Source organism: Daphnia magna, linkage group LG4, assembly GCF_020631705.1.
Source record: "Daphnia magna isolate NIES linkage group LG4, ASM2063170v1.1, whole genome shotgun sequence".
Taxonomy (NCBI): domain Eukaryota; kingdom Metazoa; phylum Arthropoda; class Branchiopoda; order Diplostraca; family Daphniidae; genus Daphnia; species Daphnia magna.
This window is the reverse complement of record NC_059185.1, coordinates 2,675,095-2,691,327: the sequence shown is the minus strand read 5'-3', so window position 1 is coordinate 2,691,327 and position 16,233 is coordinate 2,675,095. Positions and strand designations below refer to the sequence as shown.

General features: G+C 34.6%; 1 protein-coding gene across 1 annotated transcript; it reads right to left on the bottom strand.

Annotated features, from left to right (window-relative positions):
* Positions 1 to 8,165: 8,165 nt before the first annotated feature.
* Positions 8,166 to 12,062, bottom strand: LOC116920736 (trypsin Blo t 3). Its single transcript, XM_032926837.2, is given in 9 exon segments — positions 8,166 to 8,535; positions 8,618 to 8,657; positions 8,659 to 8,749; positions 8,842 to 9,427; positions 9,695 to 9,833; positions 9,956 to 10,041; positions 10,177 to 10,244; positions 10,332 to 10,392; positions 10,517 to 12,062. Coding segments are annotated over 9 exon segments (1,245 nt in total). The 5' UTR covers positions 10,535 to 12,062; the 3' UTR covers positions 8,166 to 8,379.
* Between the last annotated feature and the right edge of the window lie 4,171 nt (positions 12,063 to 16,233).

The following is a 16,233-nucleotide window of genomic DNA, read 5'->3' as shown; positions in this document are numbered from 1 at the left end:
AAGAAATATTTATTAAAACATTTTTGCGATATTTATTTTGAAGTTTGAGGAGGTGAAATTCAATAATATATACAAGAATTGACTCGAGTTTCATTATTGCCATTAAATTTAACATCTGATTCATGCAGAGTTGGCTCTATTTCGATTTAGTGTTTTTTACGTTTAATTAAAAAACTACGAGACCAATGGATAAATGAACTTGATTTGAATGATTTTTATTCAATTCTCAATCAAAATTATGTATTTTAAGCGAAATTTAAAATTAGGCCAAAAATGAAAAAGTGGGAAGGGTATAGCCTTCCCACTTTTGTCAAAATCTGCAAAAAACGACATCTCTTGAAATTCGACCAAAATCACATGGCACAATCAAAATTGAACCCTGATTTCGATTAAGTGATTGGTTTTCTCGTTAAACCAGCCATTTTAAAAATAAACGAAAACCGTAGTCTTAGCGCAATAATTTTATGTTCGGTTTTTTACGATAATTTCAAAAACTACGAAGCCAATGGATAAATAAACTTGATTTGAGTGATTTTCATTCAATTCTCAATCGAAATGATGTATTTTAAGCGAAATTTAAAATTTGGCCAAAAATGAAAAAGTGGGAAGGGTATAGCCTTCCCACTTTTGTGAAAATCTGCAAAAAACGACATCTCTTGAAATTCGACCAAAATCACATGGCACAATCAAAATTGAACCCTGATTTCGATTAAGTGATTGGTTTTCTCGTTAAACCAGCCATTTTAAAAATAAACGAAAACCGTAGTCTTAGCGCAATAATTTTATGTTCGGTTTTTTACGATAATTTCAAAAACTACGAAGCCAATGGATAAATAAACTTGATTTGAGTGATTTTCATTCAATTCTCAATCGAAATGATGTATTTTAAGCGAAATTTAAAATTTGGCCAAAAATGAAAAAGTGGGAAGGGTATAGCCTTCCCACTTTTGTGAAAATCTGCAAAAAACGACATCTCTTGAAATTCGACCAAAATCACATGGCACAATCAAAATTGAACCCTGATTTCGATTAAGTGATTGGTTTTCTCGTTAAACCAGCCATTTTAAAAATAAACGAAAACCGTAGTCTTAGCGCAATAATTTTATGTTCGGTTTTTTACGATAATTTCAAAAACTACGAAGTCAATGGATAAATAAACTTGATTTGAGTGATTTTCATTCAATTCTCAATCGAAATGATGTATTTTAAGCGAAATTTAAAATTTGGCCAAAAATGAAAAAGTGGGAAGGGTATAGCCTTCCCACTTTTGTCAAAATCTGCAAAAAACGACATCTCTTGAAATTCGACCAAAATCACATGGCACAATCAAAATTGAACCCTGATTTCGATTAAGTGATTGGTTTTCTCGTTAAACCAGCCATTTTAAAAATAAACGAAAACCGTAGTCTTAGCGCAATAATTTTATGTTCGGTTTTTTACGATAATTTCAAAAACTACGAAGCCAATGGATAAATAAACTTGATTTGAGTGATTTTCATTCAATTCTCAATCGAAATGATGTATTTTAAGCGAAATTTAAAATTTGGCCAAAAATGAAAAAGTGGGAAGGGTATAGCCTTCCCACTTTTGTCAAAATCTGCAAAAAACGACATCTCTTGAAATTCGACCAAAATCACATGGCACAATCAAAATTGAACCCTGATTTCGATTAAGTGATTGGTTTTCTCGTTAAACCAGCCATTTTAAAAATAAACGAAAACCGTAGTCTTAGCGCAATAATTTTATGTTCGGTTTTTTACGATAATTTCAAAAACTACGAAGCCAATGGATAAATAAACTTGATTTGAGTGATTTTCATTCAATTCTCAATCGAAATGATGTATTTTAAGCGAAATTTAAAATTTGGCCAAAAATGAAAAAGTGGGAAGGGTATAGCCTTCCCACTTTTGTCAAAATCTGCAAAAAACGACATCTCTTGAAATTCGACCAAAATCACATGGCACAATCAAAATTGAACCCTGATTTCGATTAAGTGATTGGTTTTCTCGTTAAACCAGCCATTTTAAAAATAAACGAAAACCGTAGTCTTAGCGCAATAATTTTATGTTCGGTTTTTTACGATAATTTCAAAAACTACGAAGCCAATGGATAAATAAACTTGATTTGAGTGATTTTCATTCAATTCTCAATCGAAATGATGTATTTTAAGCGAAATTTAAAATTTGGCCAAAAAAAAAAAAGGGGGAAGGAAAAAACCCCCCCCTTTTAAAAAAAAAAAAAAAAAAAAAAAACTTGAAATTCGACCAAAATCACATGGCACAATCAAAATTGAACCCTGATTTCGATTAAGTGATTGGTTTTCTCGTTAAACCAGCCATTTTAAAAATAAACGAAAACCGTAGTCTTAGCGCAATAATTTTATGTTCGGTTTTTTACGATAATTTCAAAAACTACGAAGCCAATGGATAAATAAACTTGATTTGAGTGATTTTCATTCAATTCTCAATCGAAATGATGTATTTTAAGCGAAATTTAAAATTTGGCCAAAAATGAAAAAGTGGGAAGGGTATAGCCTTCCCACTTTTGTCAAAATCTGCAAAAAACGACATCTCTTGAAATTCGACCAAAATCACATGGCACAATCAAAATTGAACCCTGATTTCGATTAAGTGATTGGTTTTCTCGTTAAACCAGCCATTTTAAAAATAAACGAAAACCGTAGTCTTAGCGCAATAATTTTATGTTCGGTTTTTTACGATAATTTCAAAAACTACGAAGCCAATGGATAAATAAACTTGATTTGAGTGATTTTCATTCAATTCTCAATCGAAATGATGTATTTTAAGCGAAATTTAAAATTTGGCCAAAAATGAAAAAGTGGGAAGGGTATAGCCTTCCCACTTTTGTCAAAATCTGCCAAAAACGACATCTCTTGAAATTCGACCAAAATCACATGGCACAATCAAAATTGAACCCTGATTTCGATTAAGTGATTGGTTTTCTCGTTAAACCAGCCATTTTAAAAATAAACGAAAACCGTAGTCTTAGCGCAATAATTTTATGTTCGGTTTTTTACGATAATTTCAAAAACTACGAAGCCAATGGATAAATAAACTTGATTTGAGTGATTTTCATTCAATTCTCAATCGAAATGATGTATTTTAAGCGAAATTTAAAATTTGGCCAAAAATGAAAAAGTGGGAAGGGTATAGCCTTCCCACTTTTGTCAAAATCTGCAAAAAACGACATCTCTTGAAATTCGACCAAAATCACATGGCACAATCAAAATTGAACCCTGATTTCGATTAAGTGATTGGTTTTCTCGTTAAACCAGCCATTTTAAAAATAAACGAAAACCGTAGTCTTAGCGCAATAATTTTATGTTCGGTTTTTTACGATAATTTCAAAAACTACGAAGCCAATGGATAAATAAACTTGATTTGAGTGATTTTCATTCAATTCTCAATCGAAATGATGTATTTTAAGCGAAATTTAAAATTTGGCCAAAAATGAAAAAGTGGGAAGGGTATAGCCTTCCCACTTTTGTCAAAATCTGCAAAAAACGACATCTCTTGAAATTCGACCAAAATCACATGGCACAATCAAAATTGAACCCTGATTTCGATTAAGTGATTGGTTTTCTCGTTAAACCAGCCATTTTAAAAATAAACGAAAACCGTAGTCTTAGCGCAATAATTTTATGTTCGGTTTTTTACGATAATTTCAAAAACTACGAAGCCAATGGATAAATAAACTTGATTTGAGTGATTTTCATTCAATTCTCAATCGAAATGATGTATTTTAAGCGAAATTTAAAATTTGGCCAAAAATGAAAAAGTGGGAAGGGTATAGCCTTCCCACTTTTGTCAAAATCTGCAAAAAACGACATCTCTTGAAATTCGACCAAAATCACATGGCACAATCAAAATTGAACCCTGATTTCGATTAAGTGATTGGTTTTCTCGTTAAACCAGCCATTTTAAAAATAAACGAAAACCGTAGTCTTAGCGCAATAATTTTATGTTCGGTTTTTTACGATAATTTCAAAAACTACGAAGCCAATGGATAAATAAACTTGATTTGAGTGATTTTCATTCAATTCTCAATCGAAATGATGTATTTTAAGCGAAATTTAAAATTTGGCCAAAAATGAAAAAGTGGGAAGGGTATAGCCTTCCCACTTTTGTCAAAATCTGCAAAAAACGACATCTCTTGAAATTCGACCAAAATCACATGGCACAATCAAAATTGAACCCTGATTTCGATTAAGTGATTGGTTTTCTCGTTAAACCAGCCATTTTAAAAATAAACGAAAACCGTAGTCTTAGCGCAATAATTTTATGTTCGGTTTTTTACGATAATTTCAAAAACAACAAGCCAAATGGATAAATAAACTTGATTTGAGTGATTTTCATTCAATTCTCAATCGAAATGATGTATTTTAAGCGAAATTTAAAATTTGGCCAAAAATGAAAAAGTGGGAAGGGTATAGCCTTCCCACTTTTGTCAAAATCTGCAAAAAACGACATCTCTTGAAATTCGACCAAAATCACATGGCACAATCAAAATTGAACCCTGATTTCGATTAAGTGATTGGTTTTCTCGTTAAACCAGCCATTTTAAAAATAAACGAAAACCGTAGTCTTAGCGCAATAATTTTATGTTCGGTTTTTTACGATAATTTCAAAAACTACGAAGCCAATGGATAAATAAACTTGATTTGAGTGATTTTCATTCAATTCTCAATCGAAATGATGTATTTTAAGCGAAATTTAAAATTTGGCCAAAAATGAAAAAGTGGGAAGGGTATAGCCTTCCCACTTTTGTCAAAATCTGCAAAAAACGACATCTCTTGAAATTCGACCAAAATCACATGGCACAATCAAAATTGAACCCTGATTTCGATTAAGTGATTGGTTTTCTCGTTAAACCAGCCATTTTAAAAATAAACGAAAACCATAGTCTTAGAACAATAATTTTATGTTCGGTTTTTTACGATAATTTCAAAAACTACGAAGCCAATGGATAAATAAACTTGATTTGAGTGATTTTCATTCAATTCTCAATCGAAATGATGTATTTTAAGCGAAATTTAAAATTTGGCCAAAAATGAAAAAGTGGGAAGGGTATAGCCTTCCCACTTTTGTCAAAATCTGCAAAAAACGACATCTCTTGAAATTCGACCAAAATCACATGGCACAATCAAAATTGAACCCTGATTTCGATTAAGTGATTGGTTTTCTCGTTAAACCAGCCATTTTAAAAATAAACGAAAACCGTAGTCTTAGCGCAATAATTTTATGTTCGGTTTTTTACGATAATTTCAAAAACTACGAAGCCAATGGATAAATAAACTTGATTTGAGTGATTTTCATTCAATTCTCAATCGAAATGATGTATTTTAAGCGAAATTTAAAATTTGGCCAAAAATGAAAAAGTGGGAAGGGTATAGCCTTCCCACTTTTGTCAAAATCTGCAAAAAACGACATCTCTTGAAATTCGACCAAAATCACATGGCACAATCAAAATTGAACCCTGATTTCGATTAAGTGATTGGTTTTCTCGTTAAACCAGCCATTTTAAAAATAAACGAAAACCGTAGTCTTAGCGCAATAATTTTATGTTCGGTTTTTTACGATAATTTCAAAAACTACGAAGCCAATGGATAAATAAACTTGATTTGAGTGATTTTCATTCAATTCTCAATCGAAATGATGTATTTTAAGCGAAATTTAAAATTTGGCCAAAAATGAAAAAGTGGGAAGGGTATAGCCTTCCCACTTTTGTCAAAATCTGCAAAAAACGACATCTCTTGAAATTCGACCAAAATCACATGGCACAATCAAAATTGAACCCTGATTTCGATTAAGTGATTGGTTTTCTCGTTAAACCAGCCATTTTAAAAATAAACGAAAACCGTAGTCTTAGCGCAATAATTTTATGTTCGGTTTTTTACGATAATTTCAAAAACTACGAAGCCAATGGATAAATAAACTTGATTTGAGTGATTTTCATTCAATTCTCAATCGAAATGATGTATTTTAAGCGAAATTTAAAATTTGGCCAAAAATGAAAAAGTGGGAAGGGTATAGCCTTCCCACTTTTGTCAAAATCTGCAAAAAACGACATCTCTTGAAATTCGACCAAAATCACATGGCACAATCAAAATTGAACCCTGATTTCGATTAAGTGATTGGTTTTCTCGTTAAACCAGCCATTTTAAAAATAAACGAAAACCGTAGTCTTAGCGCAATAATTTTATGTTCGGTTTTTTACGATAATTTCAAAAACTACGAAGCCAATGGATAAATAAACTTGATTTGAGTGATTTTCATTCAATTCTCAATCGAAATGATGTATTTTAAGCGAAATTTAAAATTTGGCCAAAAATGAAAAAGTGGGAAGGGTATAGCCTTCCCACTTTTGTCAAAATCTGCAAAAAACGACATCTCTTGAAATTCGACCAAAATCACATGGCACAATCAAAATTGAACCCTGATTTCGATTAAGTGATTGGTTTTCTCGTTAAACCAGCCATTTTAAAAATAAACGAAAACCGTAGTCTTAGCGCAATAATTTTATGTTCGGTTTTTTACGATAATTTCAAAAACTACGAAGCCAATGGATAAATAAACTTGATTTGAGTGATTTTCATTCAATTCTCAATCGAAATGATGTATTTTAAGCGAAATTTAAAATTTGGCCAAAAATGAAAAAGTGGGAAGGGTATAGCCTTCCCACTTTTGTCAAAATCTGCAAAAAACGACATCTCTTGAAATTCGACCAAAATCACATGGCACAATCAAAATTGAACCCTGATTTCGATTAAGTGATTGGTTTTTCTTCATTTTCGTCAAATTTGCCAAAAAAGACAATTCTTGGACTTCATTAAAAATCCCTGGTTATTCGTAGTAGGGGAGAGTGGGGGTAATTGATACACTTTTTGGTTTTTTGTATTTCTTGAAAAAAAAACTGAAAAATTTAATATAAAAATTATATAGAATTGTAGCTTATTATCTCAGCTACTAAAGGATATTTTTTTTTATGAGAAAAGATTAATTTTAATAGAAGTAAATTGTAAAAAACTGAGGTCGCTTCGAGTGTTTCAATTGCCATGGTAGCAGGGCAATTGAAACGGTGTGTCGATGTAATTGCAACGTGGGTTTTCCCATAAGGAAGCTTCTTCATACCCACATAAAATGAAAATCACGATATCTCAGCAGCCACAACTGCTAGTGTGATCAAATTTTACCATTAGGTACAATGCGATTTACAGATTTTGAAAATATACTTAAAGTAGATCGTAATTTAGTTTAAAATATTTAAATAATTAAATTTAAAAAAAAACCATTAAGCAACATGCTTTTTAAAATAAATCCAAAACAGGGAATACAAGTATTGTAGTTGTGTTAACATGATGATTTACATTTGTTCAAATGAATTACGTCAAATACTTGCAAAAAAAATGCAACCAGGGAATATAAACAAAGTGTTTCAATTGCCCTGCAATAGGGTCATCGTTACATTTAATTATTTAAAATTATTTAAGAGAGCAGGGAAAAATTAAATGGCATTAAATTGTAGAAAAATGAATTGCAAATCATCTGAAACTAATTTTATTACTAAAATGTAGCGTTTTAGGGGTTAAAACAAAAAAATTGAAAACGCAAATTTAACAGACGGAGAACAAAAAACAGTTTTTTCGGGATATCTTAAAAATTATTTAATAAAAAAACTCGTAAATTTTTCTAAACTTGTAAACCCTCTCATTCTATTAACCCAAATTTTTTCAAGAAAATTCCTCTTATACGGCGAGAGAAACAATTTTTGTTTCAATTACCCTGTGTCTCAATTGCCCCCACTTTCCTCTATTGATTTATGATTCCGAATTAAACGTTAGTTTTTCCGTTAAGTATTTCGTAAAAAGTGAGTAAGATTTTGAATAAAACGTAATCAAAGTGATTTTAGCACAACCACTTTGAATTCGAAGGTGAATTTTTGTGGTTCTCTAATGGTTATTTTGACATTTTGGGTCAGTTTTTAAAATTTTGAAGAGAAATCACGAATTTGACATTTCCTAGAATAAGAATTTACTTCTGTTTGGTGTACGTAATCGTTTGCCAACACAATGAAGTTTTTAGTGCAATATTTCTGTCACTGCCTAGTGAAGCGAAGGTTTTAAGTAAGAGAAAACTCGTTCTTAATTGCTTGCATAACACGAAATTTATCATGTTAATATCATACCTCTACCATAACGCGAGATTAAGGAAACTTATGATTACGACATACATATCAGCACTATTAAAATCACGCTGGAGGCCCGTTAAAATAAAAACACTTTGGCTTTCTAATCAATTCCAGCTACAATGAACAAAGCTAGACAACAGCAGCATTTTGCTGGTATAAGCCATAGAATTTTTAGCCGGGATTGTTGGACTGAGTCTTAGTAATCCAGCCAACATAAGTGCTAACTCGTGTATAAACACCGGCAAAATCGGGATCAGCACAACCTTTGCCAAAGGATGTAATACCGACTTGAACGCCGTCAACGTAAATCGGACCGCCACTGTCACCCTGTAAAATCAGTTAACATTTTGAAAACTGTTGCCTGCATTGCAAATTCAACAAAAGTTTGAATCTTTCATTAGGCAATAACCTGGCAAGTGTCTGTATCCGGTCCGGCGGCACACAACAGTATCGCCATTGAAACTTGAGTACTGACTGGCGCAAACTGTGTTCTCTAGAACAGTGACGTCAGCCTTCAGCAATTCGTTTGAAAAACTTCCACCTTTAAAGGTGTACAAAAGAAGAATTCGATCGTTAGGATCAAACAATAACAAATGTATTTTAAATTTGTCTAAGGAACAGAAAGTATTTAACCTGAGAAGGTTGTTCCCCATCCGGCAATAACGGCCGCTCTGTTGGCGTAATCAGGGAAGGCTCTCATTGCTGGTTTCTTGGTGGTTTTAGGTTTTACTGTTGGTTTCACGGTTGGTTTTATTGTAGTTCCCGATTTTATTGTAGTTCCCGATTTTATCGTTGTTGGCTTCCTGGTAGGTTTTTTGGTATTTGGTTTTTTGGTGGGTGTGGGTTTCTTGGTGGGTGTGGGTTTCTTGGTAGGTGTGGGTTTCTTAGTTGGTTTTTTGGTAGTAGTGGATTTTTCAGTAGTTGTGGGTTCAGCCGTTGGTTCTTCAGTCGGTTCAGCCGTTGGTTCTTCAGTCGGTTCAGCCGTTGGTTCTTCAGTCGGTTCAGCCGTTGGTTCTTCAGTCGGTTCAGCCGTTGGTTCTTCAGTCGGTTCAGCCGTTGGTTCTTCAGTCGGTTCAGCCGTTGGTTCTTCAGTCGGTTCAGCCGTTGGTTCTTCAGTCGGTTCAGCCGTTGGTTCTACGGGTGCATCGTCTTTAGGAAGGGTAACGTAATCGATAGTTGTAACGGCTTCATCCAAAACCAACAAAGCGATGTCGTTATTCTGCAATTAATGATAAAGGTTTATGAACGTGGTAGTCTCATAAAAAATGATCAGATCACGTTTAAGTTGGAAACATTTTTCGTAAACATAATGATCAAATTGATCTTTAAAGATTTCGAGTTTTATTTGTACGGTGGAATTATTACTATTTCTTATCGCCAACAAGGTAATGTGTTTATTTTACTATTACGCGGAACTCGCAAGAAATTAAATAGTTCAATATTTTTTCAAAAACTAAGAAATAAATTTTTGTTCGCAAACGCTTACGTTAGTTTTGTCGTCGAAATTTTCATGCAAAACAAAAGTCGACACTTTTCTAGTAACTGAGTCCGCCTCTCCGCCGTTAATTGACAAAGTGTTTAGATACACGGTGAAATCGGAAAGTCGTCGGTCGGAAGACGTAAAGCTGAAATCACAAATGGTTCACACGTAGAGCGGTGGAGTTAAAAGCATGGCATAAGTTACATTTTTTTTTTGTCGTTGCGAGAATATTGCCTTAATATGGATAGCAACGGGTACTGCCATTACCTATTCAAGCAATGAGCCGCTGTCAAGACATGAAATGGTCCAATCAAAGTCCCACCGCATGAAAATGTTTCCAAAGCCAAACTGGCCTGAAAATAACAATAATTAATAACTTAACGGCATACAAACAAAAACAATTATTACCATTCAATTGTTGAATAAAAAGAACCTTTCCTTAAAAAAAAATTAATTTGCATGCTCGTAATTAACGAACTCGAACTTACCAAGTGAGAAAGTTCACCGGCGCTAACAGGAGTTCCACCGACGATTGATATGGATGGAATCGAAGTGCCTGTGGATCAGTAGAAAATACCATGGATTCAGGTGTAATTTGTACTAATTACTTACGGTTTAAATTACGTGTAAATAATAGCCTTACCGTTGCCTCGACGAAGTGTGCGCGGATGCACGAAACCGGCCAGGCAAAGTAAGCCGAGCGCCTATATAACATTGAAACACATAATTATTAAATTTTGAAAACAATTCACTAGACTACCATGAAATGGATCATTGTAAATAACACATACTTTAAATGAAAAAGTTAAATTTTTGAATACGTCTTACCCAAATGGCGAGAGTCATCGTGAAAGAAGTTTGGCGTACTTGCAAAGTGTCACCGGTATCTTAAATGCACGAGAAGGCAGAGAGGGCGATGATCGAATGATCACATTGGTTCGAACGTAACTTGAATTTGAGGTGCACTCGACAGCATGTCGTCGCTTGAAAACAGCCGGTGCAAAATCATGCTTCGATAAGATTGAAACGAGGTTAATATGACGAATACCGGAAGAAAAATATGGAGGTAGGAATGACGCAGATCGTGAACATGTGCTGAAATTCTATTGGGTATCGCAATGCAAGTTCAAAATAAAGCATGTGCACCTGTTTCGCCAGTTCAATCATCTACGCTTACGTAGAAGCATCCGGGATCCATGAAAATGCAACAACCGACAGTAGCATTTCGTGACTGCGGTGTGCAATAATAATGTTGGGAGACATTTTGAAAGTGAATTTCTGATTGACAGCATTGATAAGATGTAGAATGAGAACTAGTGAGTCAAACTCTATGCATTGAGCTAGCCCCTCGACAGTAAAACAGATGCGCTCCATATGTTGCTACAAGTTTCTCACCAACGAACCGCGTGACATTTTACGAAGTTATCGTGCAGCGTTCAGAGAGGGAGCCTAAGTTTCACTCGAGCACATGTTCGTCGCACGTTTATTGATCCTGAACCCGTAGCTCGCACCAGTCGTACCTGAATAACCTTCCATTCCCAACAGGCTATGTACTTTTAGAAAGAAAATGTAAATCTAACCATTAAAAAATATCAAATGAATAAAATTATTAGTCTCAAATATAACAGAAAGAAATAAAAATAAAACACGATGTTAATGTATCGCAAAAAGTATGACGTTTAACAGATTGTTATTGTAGAGCCAAACGAAAAAAACCCAGGTTGGATAAACACTAAAACTAGTAGCCACCATCTTACCCAAATAGGACGAAATGTTCGGAAGCCAAAGCCATAAAAAATATTCGAAAACTAACCCGTTTGATTGAAAGTTGAAACTTCATTTAGCGGACAGTGCTCGTCCTGGGGTCGAATTCTGACTCTCTCAAAGTAACTTACTTTACTTTCAAACGGGCCAAAGTAGCCGTTTTTTACTTTTCTTTCGGCCTTTTTTTCAAAGTGGTATTCTCAAACAAATTCGTCAAAAATAAGTAGCCTACTTCACTTTCAAAACTCAAAAGTTGGTCCCTAACTTTCACGAAAGTTTGATTTTTGAAAGTGACCTCGCGAGGTCACTTTCGGTAAGTTGGTTTTTAAAGTTAGCTATTTTCACTGGAAAATCGCATGAAATTTGACAGCGGCAACACTATATGTATACAATTTGTATTATTTGTGTGAAAAAATACGATAATTTGAGAATGGCACGACTGTATGTGCAGAAAAAGCTGACAACTACGCGGTTTTGAATATTTTTAAACATGGCTCGTGAAAATGCCATAATAGACTATTTTTTAGAAGATTTGGCTTATTTAAGTGATGAAGAGAACACTAAATCAAGTGATGAAGAAGATAAAAAAGCTAACAAAAAGAATCAGATGAGTAAATTGCTACCGTTTTATCAAACACGCAATGATATCTTTGGCTACTTCTCTGAAGACAGAATTATGAAGCCATTCAGATTCGACAGGGATAGTATCCAGTTTATACTGAGTAATTGCACTAATGCAAAAAATGCATAGTATGTGTTTAACTTGAGAAACAATTTCATTCATTGAGATTCAATTTCACCATCCGTCGAATATTCTCTTTTCTTTCGACTAATTGGAATCACATTTATCTCTTTTCCAGCCGACTTTTCGGGACCCATTTTATAAAATACGCATGTAATGCACTTTAATAGGGCTGTGAAAACAATAACAATTGTAGTTAGCATGTTGTCAATCGCTTTCGTCTGCTATGCATGCCCGTAGGCTTGATTGTTTGAGATTCTTACCATTAGATTTCTCGTAAGTTAAGTTCTCAAAGTCAAGGAAAGTCTAAATCCTTACTTTGAAAGTAGACGTTGTTTTTAAGTTCAATCTGACTCAGAATCAAACTTTACTTTTTCGGTGAAAGTAAGGAATTGAAAATTCTACTTTGACTTTGAAAGTTGACTGTCGAAAGTAAAGGAAGGAAAAATACACTAAGTAAAGTAAGAAAGTCAGAATTCGACCCCTGGATTTTGGGATCCACACATGGTTGCAATCTTTTCCTATGAGCGCTGACTCGAGTAGGTTATACACCCGGGCAAAGTCAGGAACGACACAACCATAAAAGAAGGAGGTGATACTCATTTGAACAACATCAACATAAATCAGACCGCCAATGACACCCTATTTAATTGGACTCATATTTTTGGCTTTAATTACAACATGTTGCAACAGCACTCACCTTGTTAAGACATCCTACTTATTTGAATTCAAACCAACTTGGTAATGGCTTTTGGATAACCAAGAAGTCAGTCAACAGTAGAACATGTGTGTCCCAATCATCATCACCAATAAACACGTCTCGCATTACATGCACACCTTTATAACGTAGCAATTTGAATTCGATGAGTTCAGAACCTTCAAGGCATTTGCTGATAGCCCCGGAGTAGCCTTTTCCTGCAACCTGGCCAATTTCTCGAAAATCCTGCTGAAAAAATCTAATGGTAACCAGGCTTCAATTTACATTTCAACTAGTTGGTAGACAGTACATAACAATCGGAACGTAAATCAATCAAGCCAGATTCAATTCACTGTGGGTTTTCGAACGATCTTCAATGAAAACCGTTAAACAGCTACTAAATCTATAGTTATACACGTATCAAGCGTAAACAAACCAACTGTCACAAAAAATTGCACATTTTAAAAATAGCAGACGACAGTACAGTGGAACGACCCGAGCAGGTTTGGTAAGGATGTCTCGATCACATTTCTTTTCCTCCGAAAAAAAACTAAAAGGTACAGACAATCTAGACAACTTCGACACTTTTACCTGAATCCAATTGTTTCTCGCTAAATTTCAATTTTTCAATGATATATAAGTCCGATGGAAAACAGAGATGGCGTTCAATGTAACACGAAGATGATTTACCAAATTAAAACTTGTCGCGACAGAGGAAACTGACTTACTCGATTTGGAAAGAGCAGTTTCTCTCCTTAAGAAGTGAACTTGCCGAACAGTTTCAGATCACTGAAGTATTTGAGGTCCAAATCAAACAAAGAAGTGTTCAAAGTAAAGGCGGATATTACGTAACCTTTCCTGTTTTCAGGGTATGGGGGCGATTTTTGGAAAAAAGAAAGAAAAAAGGAAAAAAACAAAAGAATGATGATTCCAGGGTAAAAACTAAAAAGGTTTCTACTTTTCTTTCTCTTTTTGCAGAATTTAGTTACTCACCCTTATTTCGGACTCAAGATTAAACAGGGAATACGAAAATCATATCCATTTTTATGTGTGACTTGTAGTTAATAGGATAAAGCTACCAAAACATAAATGTTTATTTAGATGTTTCTATCGACAATTGCGGTATACGCAGTAGATCTAGAGAGTGACACTTTTTCGATTGAAGTTAATGTTCACAATGTTTTGTTAAAGCATCCTTTCCCGATCAACTTAAACCGTTTTGGTTTATTTGTTTAATTTGTGGCGGAATTGAGTTGACAGTGTTATAATCAAATGAAGGGAGCCACCGTAACAGTTCTGTGTGCTTGCTCAGTAAAGAAGGTATTATGCCAGTAATATATGCCTCATTCTTGGGGCATGTTTCGTAATAATATCACGAAATACAAATCAGTGATAGTCTACTATACTAAAATGACGCTGAATGAATATTGAAAAAAAAAATTTGAAGGCTTTTTAAACAAATCCAGTTGGATCGAGATAAAAGCTGCACCAGTTGAAATTTAATGACGTCAGTCAAATGATTTTTTGCCAGGATTATTCATCTGGGTATTTGCAATCCAGTCAATGTACACACATTGGTTTTGACATTGGTTTTGTGGTTGTCGGTTTTGTGGTTGTCAGTTTTGTGGTTGTCGTTGGTTCTGTCGGGGGTTCAGTCGGGGGTTCAGTCGGGGGTTCGGTCGGGGTTTCGGTCGGGGGTTCAGTCGTGGGTTCTTCCGTTGGAATTTCAGTTGGTTCTACGGGTGCTTCGTCTTTCGGAAGGGTGACGAAACCAATAGTTGTAACCGGTTCGTTCAAAACCAGCAAAGCGATGTCGTTATTCTGTAGTTAATGTGACGTTTTACAAATGTGGCGTTCCCATAAACATAAAATAGCTGACTATAGGAAACCGAAAATATTTTTCGCAAACAAAATCATAAAATTTGCCTTAAACGATAACCGATTTTACTATTTAAGTATAACCTACAGCAGCTATTAAATTACTATTATTTATCGCAAAAAAAGTGGCAATTCTTCAGTTACTATCGTAAGGAACTCACAGAAAATAAATCGCATAAATTTCTTTTATATTCAGTTTTCAACTATCTTAAATAAACGTCAGCAAGCTTAAAGATTAAGTTTTCTTTGTAAACGGTCACCTTAGTTAATTTGTCGTAGCTTTCGTGCATGACATAAGCAGACACTCCTCTAGAAACAGAGCCCTCTCCTCCACCGTAATAAAACAACGTATTTAGATGCACATCGAATTTTGGAATATCGGATTCAGAAAACCTGAAAGAACAAAACAAAATGGAACCACGCGAAAGAGAACGTTAGGATTTGAAAAGTAGATCGTCGATTTTAATTTGTGTCATTGTAAGAATATAACGTCAACATGGTTATAGTAACTGATCTTGTCATTTCACCCTTCTAAACAATGAGCCGCTGTCAAGATATGATATGGTCCAATCAAGGTTCCACCGCACACATATCCATTCAAAATCAGATGGGCCTGAGAAAATGAAAAAAATAATGTATATATTATTAACCGTGTAGCAGTTGTAGCATAGGGAAAGAAGCAACACAAGCCTGTCACTGAAACTGAGAACCTCCTCGAATCCAATTATGGACGATTATGGAATTGTTTGATAGTTATTAGCTTACCAATTGAGGAAATTCACCGTCGACAGCTTGGACTCCACCGACGATTGATATGTTTGGCGTCGAAACCCCTTCAATCCAATACAAAATATTATAGTTTCAAACGTAGACTACAGCTTAGGATATATTTAATTGGATGCCTAACCATTGCCACTATTGATGTCAAGAAGTGTGCACGGATGCACGAAACCGACCAGCCAAAATAAGCCTAACGCCTGTATCGTTTGAAACACATTCATGTTATTTTAGAAACAAATTTGCTACTAGAAAATGAACGTTTTTCGAGAAATATAAACTCTCGGCTAAAATAGGAACCTTAATTGCAATTCATATTACCTAAACAGCGAGATTCATCGTGAAAGATGTTGTGCGTCTTCGGAAAAGTGAAACCGGTAGTCTATATCTCGAAAGCACAGGTAAACGAGTGATCACCTTGTCGAACGTCGTCCTTTTTAATTTGAATTCAAGAAGGAGCATCCAACAATGGTGTTTCGTACAAGCCTTGGCAGCTCTCCGTCAATTTTTTGAAAATAGGAATGGCTGCTCATGCTTCGAAGAGTTTGAATTGAGGTTAATTAGTTCACCATTTAAACAAATACATGCATATGCTGGAAATGCAAATGGCACGGATGACAATGACGCAAATGCCAAAGTCCTGGATATGTGTTGAAATTCTATTGGATGTTCAAAAAATATACGTAA